The sequence below is a fragment of the Herpailurus yagouaroundi genome, unplaced genomic scaffold (assembly GCF_014898765.1).
Source record: "Herpailurus yagouaroundi ecotype Mexico unplaced genomic scaffold, PumYag 142, whole genome shotgun sequence".
NCBI lineage: Eukaryota > Metazoa > Chordata > Mammalia > Carnivora > Felidae > Herpailurus > Herpailurus yagouaroundi.
This window is the reverse complement of record NW_024412397.1, coordinates 48,883,692-48,899,604: the sequence shown is the minus strand read 5'-3', so window position 1 is coordinate 48,899,604 and position 15,913 is coordinate 48,883,692. Positions and strand designations below refer to the sequence as shown.

General features: G+C 41.8%; 1 protein-coding gene across 5 annotated transcripts in view; it reads right to left on the bottom strand.

Moving 5' to 3' along the window:
* The window catches only part of SLC35D4 (solute carrier family 35 member D4), a 136,710-nt gene extending 130,746 nt beyond the window's left edge, over window positions 1–5,964 (bottom strand). For all 5 annotated transcript variants that reach the window (XR_005791693.1, XR_005791694.1, XM_040479230.1 and 2 more), the window contains exons 1-2: window positions 5,816–5,964; window positions 376–422 (exon numbers count right to left, since the gene is read on the bottom strand). Coding sequence is in view for 3 of the 5 variants with exons in the window: in XM_040479230.1 (XP_040335164.1) it covers window positions 376–422; window positions 5,816–5,887 (119 nt within the window). In the remaining 2 variants the exon portion in view is untranslated. The remainder of the gene's footprint in view (window positions 1–375; window positions 423–5,815) is intronic.
* Window positions 5,965–15,913: the final 9,949 nt, after the last annotated feature.

The window sequence follows — 15,913 nt, the reverse complement described above, 5'->3', positions numbered from 1 at the left end:
TCTCTCTCTCTCTCTGACCCTCCCCTGTTCATGGTCTGTCTCTGTCCCAAATATAAACAAACATTAAAAAAAATTAAAAAAACCCAGAAGTTCATATTCTTTAACCCAAATTTCTTATATAGGAATCTATTCCAAAGAAATAGCTAGAAATTCGACAAACTTGGATACAAAAATATGTCTGACAACACTATTTTTATACCCCCAAAATGGGACACAATTTAATGCCCACTAATAGAAGGACTAAATAAATTACAGTATGTCTATTTGATAAAAAAAAAAAATCTACGTAGTCATTAAAAATATTTTAAGGAACATTTAATGATGCTGGTTGGACATGTCCCACATATGTGTACAAAGAGCATAAAAGATACTCACCCTTGGAATAATGTAGGGTAGGTAAATTTCAAGACAGACAGGACATACTGAAAAACAAAGAGCAGATTAATGGACATTTTCAAATTATAGAGAATTGCTAGACTGTATAATCAAAGAAAGCCCTATTGAAGAAATATAAGTATACTCAAGTTTCAAAAAGGCTTTTACCCTTCCCCCCAAAATCATACATGGGAAAAAAAAAAAAAAAAGACCTTCCAAGTCATACTAAAAAGAGCGGGTCTTTTTTCCCCAGGGTCGCCAGAAGCCTAACCACCTCTTGGTGGGGAAATAGAACTGGTATCATCAGCAAATTGGGCCGCACAGCAGCTGGGTCTGGTGCTGTGGATGTCCAACAACTCAGTATCTTCCCAGGCCTCAGGGGAAGTCATGTTGGAACTGCAGTAATTCAAGAAAACCGGACAAACCCCTGGACGCACTCTCTTTTCACAGGGTATCTGCTTTATCTACTGTCCAATTTACCTCAAAATCCAACCCCCTTCTTTGATTCTCTTCAAGCAAGAACCGCATCCTAGTGTTTATTTCCTTTGTTTTCCTTCCATTTGGGGGCATTTGGCTTTTGCATTCTACAGGTACTTTTTTTGTTTTTTGTTTTTGAACTAATACTGCTTAGGCATCATACCTTTCCCTGTGCTTTAGCATTTTAAGGATTTTTTTTTTTTTAAACCAACTTGGCTAAGGTCAACAACTTGTTTTTCTATTATGTCTTTTATAACACTTTATGAAACGGGACTGTGTTTTGTCTTTCTGGATATCTTTTCCTATTTTTCCTACCATTGAGCACTAAGACTTTTTGTAAAGTTTAAAAACCATTAAAGGCTCTAGGCAAGGACTCTACTGATTTTTCACATGATGTAAAAATAGAGTGGACTGGTGTTAGGCAAATTTACATACCTATTTTTTCCCCTGGATTAACCTATACATAGGCCTCCTAGTGTGAGCTCCTAAATGTCACGATTACAGCTGCCTGTGCTCTGTATTTACTTGAAATGGACCTTCAGGGCCCCGGGGTGGGTCGGTTGGGTGTCCGGGACTTTGGCTCCAGTCACGATCTCACAGCTTGTGAGTTCAAGCCCCTTGTTGGGTGCCCTGCGTCGGGCTCTGTGCTGATGGTTCAGAGCCTGGTGATGCTTTGGATTCTGTGTCTCCCTCTCTCTGTGCCCCTCCCCCGCTCATACTCTGTCTCTCTCTCTCTCTCTCTCTCTCTCTCTCTCTCTCTCAAAAATAAATAATAAGACATTAAAAAAAAAAACTTAAAAAAAAATGGACCTTCTTCTACTCTGAAGTCTGTTTATTCACATAGGTCAATAGGCTCCTTCCCACTTTTCCCTGATATTTTCATTCTAAAACAGAGAAAGGATGAACAAGTGAGCATCTGGGCCATGCGCTCTATCACCCTAAACAACCCTCTTGAAGACAGCAAATATTTATTTAGTTTAGTGTATGCTGGGCTTTGTCCTACATCCTGGGGGGAGACAAAATGCTGAAGCTCTTACCTGACCTTGCTAAAGAAGAGTGACAACAGTGAAAAGCGAAATCTCTGACAAATGCAATCTAAGTCCTAATATTCATTCTTTAGCAGTTCCTCAGGCCACTGAAAAGTGTTGCTCAGAGCAAAAGGCTATTCAGTGGAACAGCAGTGAGCACTTCTCATGGAAAAAGGAGCAATTTGGGAGTCTTTGAAAACAGATGTGGACGTTGTCCCCAGGCTGAAAGCTTAATAGCTGTGAGGGGAAGAAGGGCTGGTGGCTGCCTGGGCCCTAAGCCTGGTTGCTGCCAGGACCTCCCACAGGCTGGAGGAACACCTCAGACACGAGGTCAGGAGAGCCAAAACACTTGCTGTTCAAACTAAAATCAACCGTTCTTTTAACACTAGAAGGGCTAGGCCTAAAATAGACAAGAGTTTTTTCAATGAATTTTCTTTTTTTGCAAATACAGGGGGAAATAGAGGAGAAAACTACCCTGAGAAATAGGAAAATTAAAAAACTAGCATGGGGCGCCTGGGTGGCTCAGTTGGTTAAGCATCTGACTTTGTCTCAGGTCATGATCTCATGGTTCGTGGGTTCAAGCCCGCATTGGGCTCTCTGCTGTCAGCGCAGAGCCTGCTTTGGATCTTCTGCCTCCCTCTCTCTCTCTGCCCCTCCCCTGATTGCTTTCTCCCTCTCTCTCTCCCTCTCTCCGCCCCCCTCTCTCTCTCTCAAAAATAAATAAACATTAAAAAAATAGCATAGAGTCTTCTAAAAACTGGAAGAGTGGATCCTATCTCTAAACACAAAATAATGTTCACTAATTCAAAAGAAAAATCATTTGGCAGAGATTATATGCTGGGGGGCTCACTGCACAGTTCCCTTCTCACTTGGCCCCTATTTGGTCCAGGCCAACCTGTTATGGCTGCCAGAAAGAAGCACGACTGTCCTATTTGAAACAATGGCATCATCTAAGAGCTACAAAGTCCCTACCATAGTCCCATTATGAACAACTACCTCTCCCACCCCTACCTGGGCCTCACATCTGCCTGCTGCTACTCTTGACTCCATTTCTTTCCCCTTTGTACAGTCTCCTCCCCTCCCCTTCCCTCTGCCTTCTGCTGTTACTCTTCTGCTTTTGATCTGCTCCAACACTCCCAAGAGCCCTAAACCAAAGCACTCCAAACCATCACGGAAAATGGAAAAGGATTTGTTGTTTAAGTTCTGAGGGTCCTTGGAAATCTACAATTTTTATTACTCGGATTAGATATTCCTAGAGACAAGACAGTTTGGCTTCTTTTTCTCTAGCACCTTGAAGCATGATGCACATGGAAGGTAATCCATCTTTATAACATTGACTATAAAATGGTGAGGGACCCCAATAAATATAACAATAATGCCACAGATGCCAATGTGCATCCAGAGGGGGTATAAATTTCTGTGAACTAAGTGTTATCTGCCTGCTGGATTGTTTCGCTTAGATACTCTGTTTTTTAACCAATGCCCGCCTGGCTCATGGGTTTTCATGAAAGACTTGTCACTCTTCTCCGTCTGATGATTATATAGAAATAAAAGGAAGGTCATTTTGTTTTTAAGTGAAATATTAGCAATATGTTCATCAGGTTAACTAGACAAATTAGAATAGTTGAATGAAAAGGCCAGGATTTCACAAATTCACATATTCTAGAAAAGGTGCTAAAATAAATCTTTTAGTTTAGCTTCCTGTGAGGAAGAAACAAATCTGTTAAAAGCTAATTACTGGGTCACCCCATATGCAAAAGATTGTCTTTCCTTCCTTCTAGAGTAATTACCACTTACCTTATTTACCATGATATTGGGCACTTGGCCAGTCAACTCAGTAACATCATTTTGATTAATCCTCAGAACAGACTTTTTGAAAAGGACTTGTTAATACTATCTTAAAGTTAAAAAACTTATGGGGCGCCTGGGTGGCACAGTCAGTTGGGCGTCCAACTTCAGCCAGGTCACGATCTCGCGGTCTGCGAGTTCGAGCCCCGCGTCGGGCTCTGGCCTGATGGCTCAGAGCCTGGAGCCTGTTTCCGATTCTGTGTCTCCCTCTCTCTCTGCCCCTCCCCCGTTCATGCTCTGTCTCTCTCTGTCCCAAAAATAAATAAACGTTGAAAAAAAAAAATTAAAAAAAAAAAAAGTTAAAAAACTTAGCTTTAGAGAAATTTAAGTCCCAAAGACCAAGCTAAGTGGAGCCAGGATACAAACCCATCACTGTCTCCCAGGAAGGCAGTATTAATGGATCTTCAAAGGCCCATCACCGAAACGAAAAATCAACTGGACGGGAGGAAGGATTCTGACAGGGTTCTGGTACATCACCTGAGTATTCTGAAGACAGTCCTCACGTTAAGAGAGAAGGTATAAGGAAATGCTATTGGTTAACAGTCCTTTTCCAGAGAGCAAGAGGGGTTTGGGTTTTGAGGGGGATGGGCAGGGGAGACCCTACAATGGGGGAAGGTGGTCCTGGGCCTGGTATCCCCCACTTTGTCTTGGTGTCCAGCCAACCTCTATGACAAGAGGGGATGATGCCCCACCCTAGCCCTCAAAAGTGTAACATTTCCCTGTGTGGTCCTAATCCAAGGCCAGCTTCTCCCTCCTAACAAAATAAAAACATGGCACCACTGCTTTTCTGGATTTTCATAAAAAAGAGTTTCATGACATTACTTTAAAGAAAATTAAATTTATAAATATTTTATTTTCAAAAATAATTCCACAAAAAACTCTTGAATATAGTGGAAATGTCTGGGATGGAGACATATTTTAAAAAGGACTGCCAGGGCGCCTGGGTGGCTTGGTCGGTTAAGTGTCCGACTTCGGCTCAGGTCATGATCTCATGGTCCATGAGTTTGAGCCCCGCGTCGGGCTCTGTGCTGACAGCTCAGAGCCTGGAGCCTGTTTCAGATTCTGTGTCTCCCTCTCTCTCTGCTCCTCCCCTGTTCATGCTCTGTCTCTCTCTGTCTCAAAAATAAATAAACGTTAAAAAAAAAAAAAAAAGGACTGCCAAGGGTACCTGGGTGGCTCAGTCAGTTAAGCCTCTGACTTTGGCTCAGGTCATGATCTCAGGGTTCATAGTTCCAGTTCCACATTGGGCTCTGTCTGTGCTGATGCCTCAGAGCCTAGAGCCTGCTTCAGATTCTGTCTCCCTCTCTCTCTGCCCCTCCTCTGCTCTTGCTGTTTCTCTCTCTCTCTCAATAATAAATAAACATTAAAAAAAGAAAAAAAAAAGATGGGCTATCAGTGGTGTGAGGGAAAGATGGATATGGAAATGGATTGATCTCTTCTGTTTAAAAGCTTGGTTGGGGGGAGGGGGGTGGCTGTCTGGCTCAGTTGGAAAAACTGACTTGAGCTCAGGGTAATGAGTTGAGTCCCATGTTGGGTGTAGAGATTATTAAATAAATAAAACTTTAAAAATTAAAAAAAAATTAAAATTAAAAATAAAAGCTTCTGGAACCATGTGGGTTTCTAGGGCAGGGGCGTGTTTCAGAAAAAAAGGCAGGATATGTCAGATTTCTTCTACTCTTCCTGCCGCGAAAGAACAAGAGCCAATTGCTTTTTTTCCCTGAAAAGTAGTATGCACAACCCAAAATTAAGTTCCTGGGAATTCACCAGTCAAAAAATTTGGTGTCCTCTACTTACGCTCTCTTTCTTTTCTCAAAAATAAATAAACATTAAAATAAATAAATAAATTTAATTTTAAAAAATTCGTTGTTCCAGGAAATGTAAAGGATGCTTTACAGGACCGGAAAGAGGGCCAGTGCAGTCCAGCAAACCCTATTTCTAAATGAGCATTCCACACAGAGTCGGCTTCCTCTCCACTACTATCAGGAAAAATCAGGTAAAAAGCTGGAGGCTGCATCTGTTCCACGTACGATGTGGGGGCTCCGATCTCCCACGTGCAATCATCGCCACCCCGCGCCCGCCCCCCTCACCTTGTTCGTGAGGTAAGACGCCAGGTAGCAGGTACAAAAGGTAAGGCCCACCAGGCACCTCCTCACGCACATCGGGCAACGCGCGCCCCTATCCGGGAACCCCGCGGCAGCTCCGCGGCAGCCCCCGAAGCAAGGCCACAGCCACAGCTGCCAGGACAGCCACGTGGCTCCAAGCTCGGCCAATCCGCGCGGGGACCGCCCCTGGCGCCTGCCTCTTAAAGGGACCCGGCCGCCGCGGACCCGGCAGCTGCCCTGTGGGCGAGGTCGCTCTCTGCTGTCTTGGGAGGTAGGGGGAGAAAGATAGCCGGGCCGGGGCTGAGACCGACCCCACCGCCTGCGGGGAAAGGGCGGACACTAGTCCCTGTAAAAAAAGTCGAAAATGGCAGACAAGGGGAAAAAAGCAGTATACAAAACAGTTCACGACATTGCATTACCGTTTAAAGAAAAATGTTCATAGCTGTCATCTAAACGATGGGACGAACATGTTTATATGCTTTAATGAATTTGCCCTGTTTTCTACACCGGGTCTGTATTACTTTTGCAAACGACACCAAAAAGTTAATGATAAGTGTTATTTTATTTATTTTTTAATTTTTTTTCAACGTTTATTTATTTTTGGGACAGAGAGAGACAGAGCATGAACTGGGGAGGGGCAGAGAGAGAGGGAGACACAGAATCGGAAACAGGCTCCAGGCTCTGAGCCATCAGCCCAGAGCCTGACGCGGGGCTCGAACTCCCGGACCGCGAGATCGTGACCTGGCTGAAGTCGGACGCTTAACCGACTGCGCCACCCAGGCGCCCCAATAAGTGTTATTTTAAAAGAAGGAAGCCTGAGGAGCTGGAATGAATGTAGTTGGTTTTTTTTTTTTCTCTCTTTTTTTAAGAGAAGTCATTCCATTGTGTTGAAATTTACATAATATAAATCCTCTTGAAAGTGGAGTTTCAAGCACAGCCCCTATTCCTAGTATATAGGTTAGAAAATTTACCTAGTTAGGTTTCTGGCAAATAGTAGTAAACATACATGAAACGTGTTGATGGACTTTGTCAGGAACTAGAGGTACAAGTGTTCCCCACATGCACAAACACAGATATTTAGAAATACCCTGTACACCAGGAAACCTTCACTTTTTAAAATTTGTATTCCTTGGGGCGTTTGGGTGGCTCAGTCGCTTGAGCCTCTGACTTGGGCTCAGGTCATGAACTCGCGGTTGATCTGTGCTGGCAGCTGGGAGCCTGGAGCCTGCTTCAGGTTCTGTGTCTCTCTCTCCCTCTGTCCCTCCCCTGCTCGCACTGTCTCTGTCTCTTGCTCAAAAATAAATACAATTTAATAATAAAAAATTAAAATTTGTATTCCCTGTGTAAAATTGCTTATCAACTATAGTATTCAAGCAAACACCAGATGTATTATCTCTACATAAAAGATAAATAAGAAGTAATTTTCCCCTGACGATATTTTAGGAAACCTATTTCAGAGCTATATAGTCCTTACAAAGAAAATTTTTGCTCAATAAAATTTCTTTGAAATCAGTAGTTGGTACTACTTGGTATTCTCTGAGTACTTTTAGTACATGAACAGGTTCAGGTGGAGCCCTATTATTTTCTAGTTATTACTTAACTTATTTTCTTTGACAGAAGTTGCTTAACAAGCAGGAACAACCAGAACAATAAGGAACCACGCAAATAGAAGCTGAAATTTGTAGCAAGAGCGCTGATAGATATTGCCAGAGCCATTGATTTTTCCAAAGCTGCATTATTCTGTTTCACAAAGCAAACTAAACTAAGATTAGATGAAAATAAAATCATCAGGTCTTACACTGACACACAACAAGCTGCTACATATGAGATTGAGGTTAGACCTTCTAAACACAAGAAAAGATATAACCACTTGTATTGTTAATTAACATCTTTGAGACCAAAGGGTTACAGTTATAAATTTACTTTTTTATAATGGATCCATAAGTGCTCAATAAATGTTTGTTAAATAAGAAAAGACAGGAACTTGGATAAAACAACTCCTTTGGGGGTTTTCCCAATGAATCTTTTTTTAATAATGATTTTTTTTGACAGCTCACATGGGAGAATTCTCAAAGGATGGCAGAAGCAGCAGCATACATTTTTAAACCTAAATCCCACTTTAAAAGTAGACAGAACATAGGGGCGTCTGGGTGGCTCAGTCGGTTGGGCAGCTGACTTCAACTCAGGTCATGATCTTGCTGCTGTGAGTTTGAGCCCCTCGTCCGACTCTGTGCTGACAGCTCAGAGCCTGGAGCCTGCTTTGGATTCTGTGTCTCCCTCTCTCTCTCTGCCTCTTCACTGCTCAGGCTCTGTGTCTGTCTCTCAAAAAATGAATAAATAAATGTTAAAAAAAAAGTTTTTTAAGTAGACAGAACATCAATATTTCTTATGAATATGGATGCAAAACTTCTCAACAGAACACTAGGAAATGGAATCCAGCAACATGTAAAAGGAGTACGCGCCAAGACCCACAGTGATTTTTCCCAGGAATGCAAGATTTGTTTAACATGCAAAAATCAATTCATGTAATATACCATATCAGCAGATTAAAGGACAAAAACCACATGATCATCTCAGTAGAAATAGATAAGGCATTGGACAAAATTCAACACCTTTCCATGATTAAAAACACTAAAGAAAACTGGAATAAAAGGGAATTTCTTCAATATGATAAAAGGCATCTGTGATAACCCCACAGCTAACATACTTGATGGTGAAAGACATCTGCTTTCTTCCCTAAAATCAGGAGCAAGACAAGGATGACCATTCTTGGCACTTTTACTTAACATTATATTGGAAGTTCTAGCCAGAACAACAAGGCAAAAAAGTAAAATAGAAGGCAATATCTTTGGGGGGGGGGGGGAACAACTCTCTCTACCATAGATTTTGAATATAAAAGATTTTGAATATAAAAAAATCCTGGGGCACCTGGCTGGTTCAGTCGGAGGAACATGTGACTCTTGATCTCAGGGTTGTGAGTTTAAGCCCCACCCCACTGGGTGTAGAAATTACTTAAAAATAAAATCTTTAAAAAAAAAGAGTCATCAAGGATAGAGTGATAAGGTCTAATATACATTTAATATAAGTTTGATTAACAAAGAATATAGAGAATGTGAAAGAGGCACTTTTCACAGAACTAGGATAGAGAATGAATCCTCAGATACAGTAGAGACAATGAATCCTGAGCAAACTACATGAAAAGAAATCCACTTAGCCAATTTTCATATTCAAATACCATATTTTGATTGTAGCAAAAAACACATGACATAATGCCTTATCTTAACCATTTTTAAATGCACACTGCAGTAATGTTGAGTATATGCACATTGTTGTGCAACAGATCTCTAGAACTTTGCATCTTGTGCAATCGAAACTCTACCTATTGAACAACTCCTCTTTTCCTGTTCTCCCCCAGTCCCTGGCAAACATCATTCTACTTTCTGTGTCTTAAAGTTTGACTAATTTAAATTTCTCTTATAAGTAGAATTAAATACATATTTTTAATTAAAGATTATTCTCCTTTTATTTATCCTTATAGTCAGAGTATTATATCAATTTTTAAAATAGTATGCAGTAAAGGAAGCAAAACAAAGTATTTGTTATTAAAAAATGGCAATGGGGGGGCGCCTGGGTGGCTCAGTTGGTTGAGCGACCGACTTCAGCTCAGGTCACGATCTCACGGTTCATGAGTTCGAGCTCCGCGTCAGGCTCTGGGCTGATGGCTCAGAGCCTGGAGCCTGCTTCCGATTCTGTGTCTCCCTCTCTCTGCCCCTCCCCCATTCATGCTCTGTCTCTCTCTGTCTCAAAAATAAATAAACATTAAAAAAATGGCAATGGGTTCCATAGGGTTCAGAATCATTGAATCCCAACCTAACCCAACTGACCCATATCCATAACACTGCACTCTAGTAACCTTATCTTTTTTTTTTTTTTGGATTTTATATTTAAGTAGTCTCTACACCCAACATGGGGCTTGAACCTACAACACCAAGATCAAGAGTTGCATGCTCTACTGACTGAGCCAACCAGGTACCCCAAGTAACCTCACTAAATATACCATAGACTATTCCTGTCCCATGCCTTGTCTTATACCATTCCTTCCCCTGAAACTAACTTTATAGCTTTCTCCAATCTTCATGCCATAGTTTGGTGGCACCTTCTCCATGCAGCCTTTCCAGATCTCACTAAGCCACAATGAATCCTGAAATGTTCATTTTCTATAGCTGTGATTTGACAAGTAATCATGCACCCTTTTGAGATAGAAGTGTTGTGTTATTTAATGTTGTGTGAACATATTATCTTTCCAACTATATCTTGTAGTTCTTTTTTTCTCCCACAAGGCTTCAGAAGTATCGTAGGCAGTTAATAAATATTTGTTGGTTGCCTGAAGCAACTACATGCAAAATAGACTTAACTAGTTTCAATATTAAAGACTAAAGAGTTTTATATCTGCTCTCTTTACTTTTTTATTAATGTGTTTTGGCTAGGCTCCATGCCCAATATGGGGCTTGAACTCACAACCTTGAGATCCAGAGTCACGTGCTCTACCAACTGAGCCAGCCACACACTCCTGTTCTCTTTAGAGACCAAGAATCTGCTGATTCCATGTGTTTAGGCAGTGCAAATTCTGGAATAGCTTTGTCTCTGCTGAGCACCAGTGAGTTTATCAAAAGATGATAGGGAGTAAATCTGGAGCTAAATGCTTTAAACGTTGTGCTTATTCCACTTCACAGAGACATGGCCATTCAAGGACTCATTCTTAAATAACATAGGACTACATGCTGTTGTTAGTAAACCACACTTTTTATAGTAATAGTATTTATAAATGTGGACTGTAAACTTTTTCAATGCTGTACATTTCACCCTATCTTCCTTTTTAAGACGTACATGGTTGGTGGCACTAGGGATATACCTTAAATCATTAAATCATTAAAATTGTTAACCCACAAGCTCTATTCTAATGTGAAACTCCATCCCATGGGGAAAAAACTTCCCTTATCCCCACAGCCTGCCTTCTCTAAAACTTGAGTGCCCTCTGAGACTACTCATCTCCGTCTGGTGTCCAGGGCAAGGAATAAGGGTCATCATTCTTTGCTCTCTCCAGAGTAGCTCCCAAAACATTATTCTGTACCAGGCCCCCAGGAAAATGGCTCTCCTCTGGCATCTCTAACCATCTCACTCTGTCGAAGCTTCTTTACCAGCATCATCTACCAACCTCTGGGGTACAATCTGCATGTATTCTAAAGACTCTGGCACCTGCTCATGCTCACTGCACTCCACTCCAAGCCCTGCCATCTTGCTGGATAATTTTAAGGTCCATTTGGATCACTCATCCAATGTCCTGATGTTTTATCCTGTTCCCTTAAGCTTCCCAACCTCATCCTCAGCGCTGCTTCTCTTAGCTTCCTCTGACTCGGGAATAACCTACATCTGCTCTACCTTTAAAACTATTATATAGCAGGCATGGGGCTCCTGGGTGGCGCAGTCGGTTAAGCGTCCGACTTCAGCCAGGTCACGATCTCGCGGTCCGTGAGTTCGAGCCCCGCGTCGGGCTCTGGGCTAATGGCTCAGAGCCTGGAGCCTGTTTCCGATTCTGTGTCTCCCTCTCTCTCTGCCCCTCCCCCGTTCATGCTCTGTCTCTCTCTGTCGCAAAAATAAAATAAAACGTTGAAAAAAAAATTAAAAAAAAAAAACTATTATATAGCAGGCTTCTCACTCACTCACTCGCTCTTTCTGAGATGAAATTTGTATAACATAAAATAAAGCATTTTAAAGTGTGAAATTCATTGGTATTGAGCAGATTCACAACATCGTACGACTATCACCTATATCGATTTCCAATTTTCTTCACCCCAAAAGAAAACCCTTTACCTATTAAGCAGTCACTCTTAATTTCCCTCTTCTTCTCACCCCATCCCCTGGCAACCACCAATCTGCTTTCTGTCTTTATGGATTTACCTATCCTGGATTTTTCACATAAGTGGAATCATACAATATGTGCCCTTGTCACTGGCTTCTTTCACTTAGCATGACGTTTTCGAGGTTCATCCACATTGTAGCACATATCAGTACTTCATTCCTGAATTAGTTTCCCTGGGCTGCCATAACAAAATACCACAGACTGGGTGGCTTAAACAGTAGAGATTTATTTTCTCAGTGTTCTGGGGGATGGAAGTCCAAGATCAAGGTGCCTACAGGACTGTTTTCCTTTAAAAGCTGCTCTCGGGGGCGCCTGGGTGGTTCAGTTGGTTAAGTGTCCTACTTCGGCTCAGGTCATGCATGATCTCTCAGTTCGTGGGTTCAAGCCCCACATCAGGCTGTGTGCTGACAGCTCAGAGCCTGGTGCCTACTTCAGATTCTGTGTCTCCCTCTCTCTCTCTGCCCTCCCTCCCCCACCCATCACGTTCTGTGTGTGTGTCTCTGTCTCAAAAATGAATGAACTTAAAAAAGTTTTTTAAAGGCTACTCTCTTTGGCTTATAGACGGCTGGCCTCTTGCTGTCCCTTCATGTGGATGTTCCTCTGTGAGCAGGTGCCCTAGATGTCTCTTTCTTTTCTTATAAGAATGCCAGTCATACTGGATTAGGGCCCCACTCTACCACCTTTATTTTAATTTAGTCACCTCTGTGAGACCTTATCTCCATATATTGTTACCTCCTGAGATACTGGGGGTTGAGACTTCAATAAACGAATTTTGGGGGTCATGATTCAATCCATAAAAGTTGCTTTTATGGCTGGGTAATGTTCTATTGAATGTATATACCATATTTTGTTTATCCATTCATCCACTGATGGACATTTGCGTTGTTTCCACCCTTTCGCTATTGTGAATAATGGTTCCATGAACATTCAGGTACAAGTATTGTTGAGTACCTGTTTTCAATTCTCTTGGGTATATACCTAGGCGTGGAATTGCTGGATCATATGGTAATGCTATGTTTAACTTATTAAGGAACTGCCAAGTTGTTTTCCACAGCAAGGGCATGGTTTCACATTCCCACCAGCCACATACGAGGGTTCTCCACATCTTTACCAACTCTTGCTATTTAGCCCACTACCTCTTCACTCTTTAGGTCCATTATGGCATCTCTCTCTCTCAATTTTTTCACTCCAACTTCATCAAAATCTCTTGCCCTTGACTCCTTATATTCCCCCTAAAAACTATCTCCTTTTTCATTTCTTTCCAAAGCTAATATAAACCACATAATTCAATATGTGTGACATTGAGCTCCCCAAGTATCAGTTTTTCAATCTATAAAGTGGGGATAGCAATATTCCCCAGGACCATTTTAAGAACTGAATGAGCTAACATGTTTGAAGTGTTTAATTCAACACGTATTAAGCATTCACTAAACAGTGGCTATGATATTGACTATCAGATTTCTAACTTTAGCCCTTACTTTTTTCTCATAAACTCCAGGCTTTCATTGGTCATTTTTTTTGTTCAATTTTTTTTAGTGTTTATTTATCTTTGAGAGAAAGAGAGAGAGAGAGCAGGGGAGGGGCAGAGAGAGAGGGAGACACAGAATCCAAAGCAGGCTTCAGGCTCTGAGCTGTCTGCATACAGCCCAACACAGGGCTTGAACTCACAAGCTGTGAGATCATGAGCTGAGCTGAAGTCTGACATTTAACTGACTGAGCCACCCAGGTGCCCCTGGTCATTTTCAACTGCATCCATTTAGTTCATTCATTCACAGGTATTTGTTGAGTGCCTATTACATGTCAGGCACCATACTGAGCATTGATGACAGCAGTGAACAAAATAAACGTGACCCTTGCTTTCATGGAGTAAGAGAAAAAAAAGGTAAATAAATGTGTTCTTATACATGTTGATGGCTGCCATGGTTCGTAGGCAACTGAAGTTTAACATATCCAAAATTAGCATTATCTTCCCTCTGAACCAGATTTTCAGACACCACCATCCACCCAGTCAACCAGTTGAAAAAGCAGAAGTTATTTCAGCTCCTTGAGCTTCAATGAGATGCCTTACCTCCCATTCCACCCCTACCCCTACGTGTACTAGCAACATCAGGCACCAAAAGTCCAAGAACAAAATCTTGGAAATAAGATAAAGAAGAGTTGGAATATTCAAGTTGCCTTATAGAAATGAAAAAAATTTTTGAAATTAGTCTCAAAGTATTAACCCTCATCATTAATTGCCTGGCAGGTTTTCCAGTCTCCAACCTCACCTCTCCCCAGTCTACCCTTCACACAACTGTCAGAATTATCTTCCTAGTAAGCAAACCTGAAAACATGACTTTCCCCATTTAAAATCTTTTACTGACTATTGTCTAACCTCTGAAGTTCTTGGCATTAAAATCTCTTAGACCTGGCCCTTCCCTGCATTCTCCAACTCAATCTTTTACTTTGTCCCTTTTGAACTGTGGGTTCAAACCATGTCAAACCTCTTGCCTTTTTCCAATGCATGCTGTATACAGTTCCTCTTTGTGTGGAAGCCCCCACTTGCCCTTATAGCCTATCTCAGTGATGGCTGCTTATCGTGCAAGAGTGAACTCAGTATCATCGACCTTAAGGAATCATTCCCGAACATCTAAGTAGATCTGACCTCTTTCCTTTATGTGATCCCTGGGCCCTGCACATACTTCTATCATAGCATCTTTAACACTTAATTGTACTTGTGTTTATGACTTCAAGGTACATGAGGATGGGCACTTATTTTTATTCATATTTGTCACTTCAATGTTAGGTACTAAAGAAAGCACTCACATTTTTTGAATAAATTATCTAAAACAAATAGCCAGATTCTTAGTTGTAGTTTTGACTTCCAGTCCTTTTCTGATACGTCTCCCACATGGCCCCCTTACTGGCACATTTTTGTCACACACTGCATCTCAGTCTTTCTTTCTGATCTGCTCTTTTTCCTTTAATCTTTTTCTTTAGGAATTCTTGGCTAATTTAATAGGAAACTCCAATAACTTTTCTTGGTTGATTCTCTCTCCTGTTTCTTTCTTATCCAGAATTGAGGGATCCATTAATTTTGGTTACATCCATTTTCCCTCAACTATCTATACCCCTGTCGTAACCCTTTGGACCTTAAGAGGGAATGTAATTTCCACACACATTCACATATATGGGCAACATTTGCCAAGCACAGGTCTGTATCCTATACTTTGGAGGTTTTGAAATATTCAGAACGTGTTCTGACCGGGAACGGCAAGAACTGTGTGCTAAAGGAAACCATCAAGGTGAGTGTCCTAGGGATCTCAAGCATAGACAGTCAGGGATCCTGGCTCAGAATGGCAATTTAAGGAGAACATTGCTATTCAGAATAGTGTTTATTTCCAGAATGTCTGAAGAGTCAACAAGTAGAGATATAGAGCCAGTCCCCTAGCCCAGGGTGCCTGGGTTCACCACTCATTAGCTTTGCCACTCACTAGCTGTATGGCCTCCAGCAGGTTACTTTATGCCTAGGTTTTATTATCGGTGAAATTGAGATCATGCTAGAAACAATGCACCTCTCAGGATTCTTTTGAGGATTGAGAGTTAACACAGTACTTTGAACAATGCACAAATATAGTAAGTGAAACGTAATACTTAGCTATCTTTATCCGGTCACTTGATAAGAATCTACAAAACACCTAACCAAAACTTTTATTACGCAGTCCTATTTTTGTTGCTCAATGTTCCATTACACATTTCACAAATTTTCACTTTTTATGCCCCGCTTCCTAATGACAGACTTCAATAACAACAAAATCTGACTACATTCTGTCCCCCATACCATCCCAGTTTAGAATTAACCCAGAAAATAATGAATGAACAGAAGCAGTCTCGTTTGTTTGTTGCTATAAACAACTGAGTCACACGCAGTCGAATTCACTTTTAACTAGATCCAGCTGCAGTCTTCGGCAGCCAGAGGGGAAGGAGCGGGAGGGCGGTACCAGAACAGGGCGCGGCCTGGCCAGAGAAACCACGCCCTACGCCAGCTCTGTCCTGCACGCGCGACCGTGACCACAAAACAGAGCCAGTGGCCAGGGCAGCCCGGGACAGGGGCAGCGGCCGGAAGTGCGGCCTGCCGGGGGCGGGGAAACGAGGCAAAACCGGGAGCCCCGGACGGGCGGCCT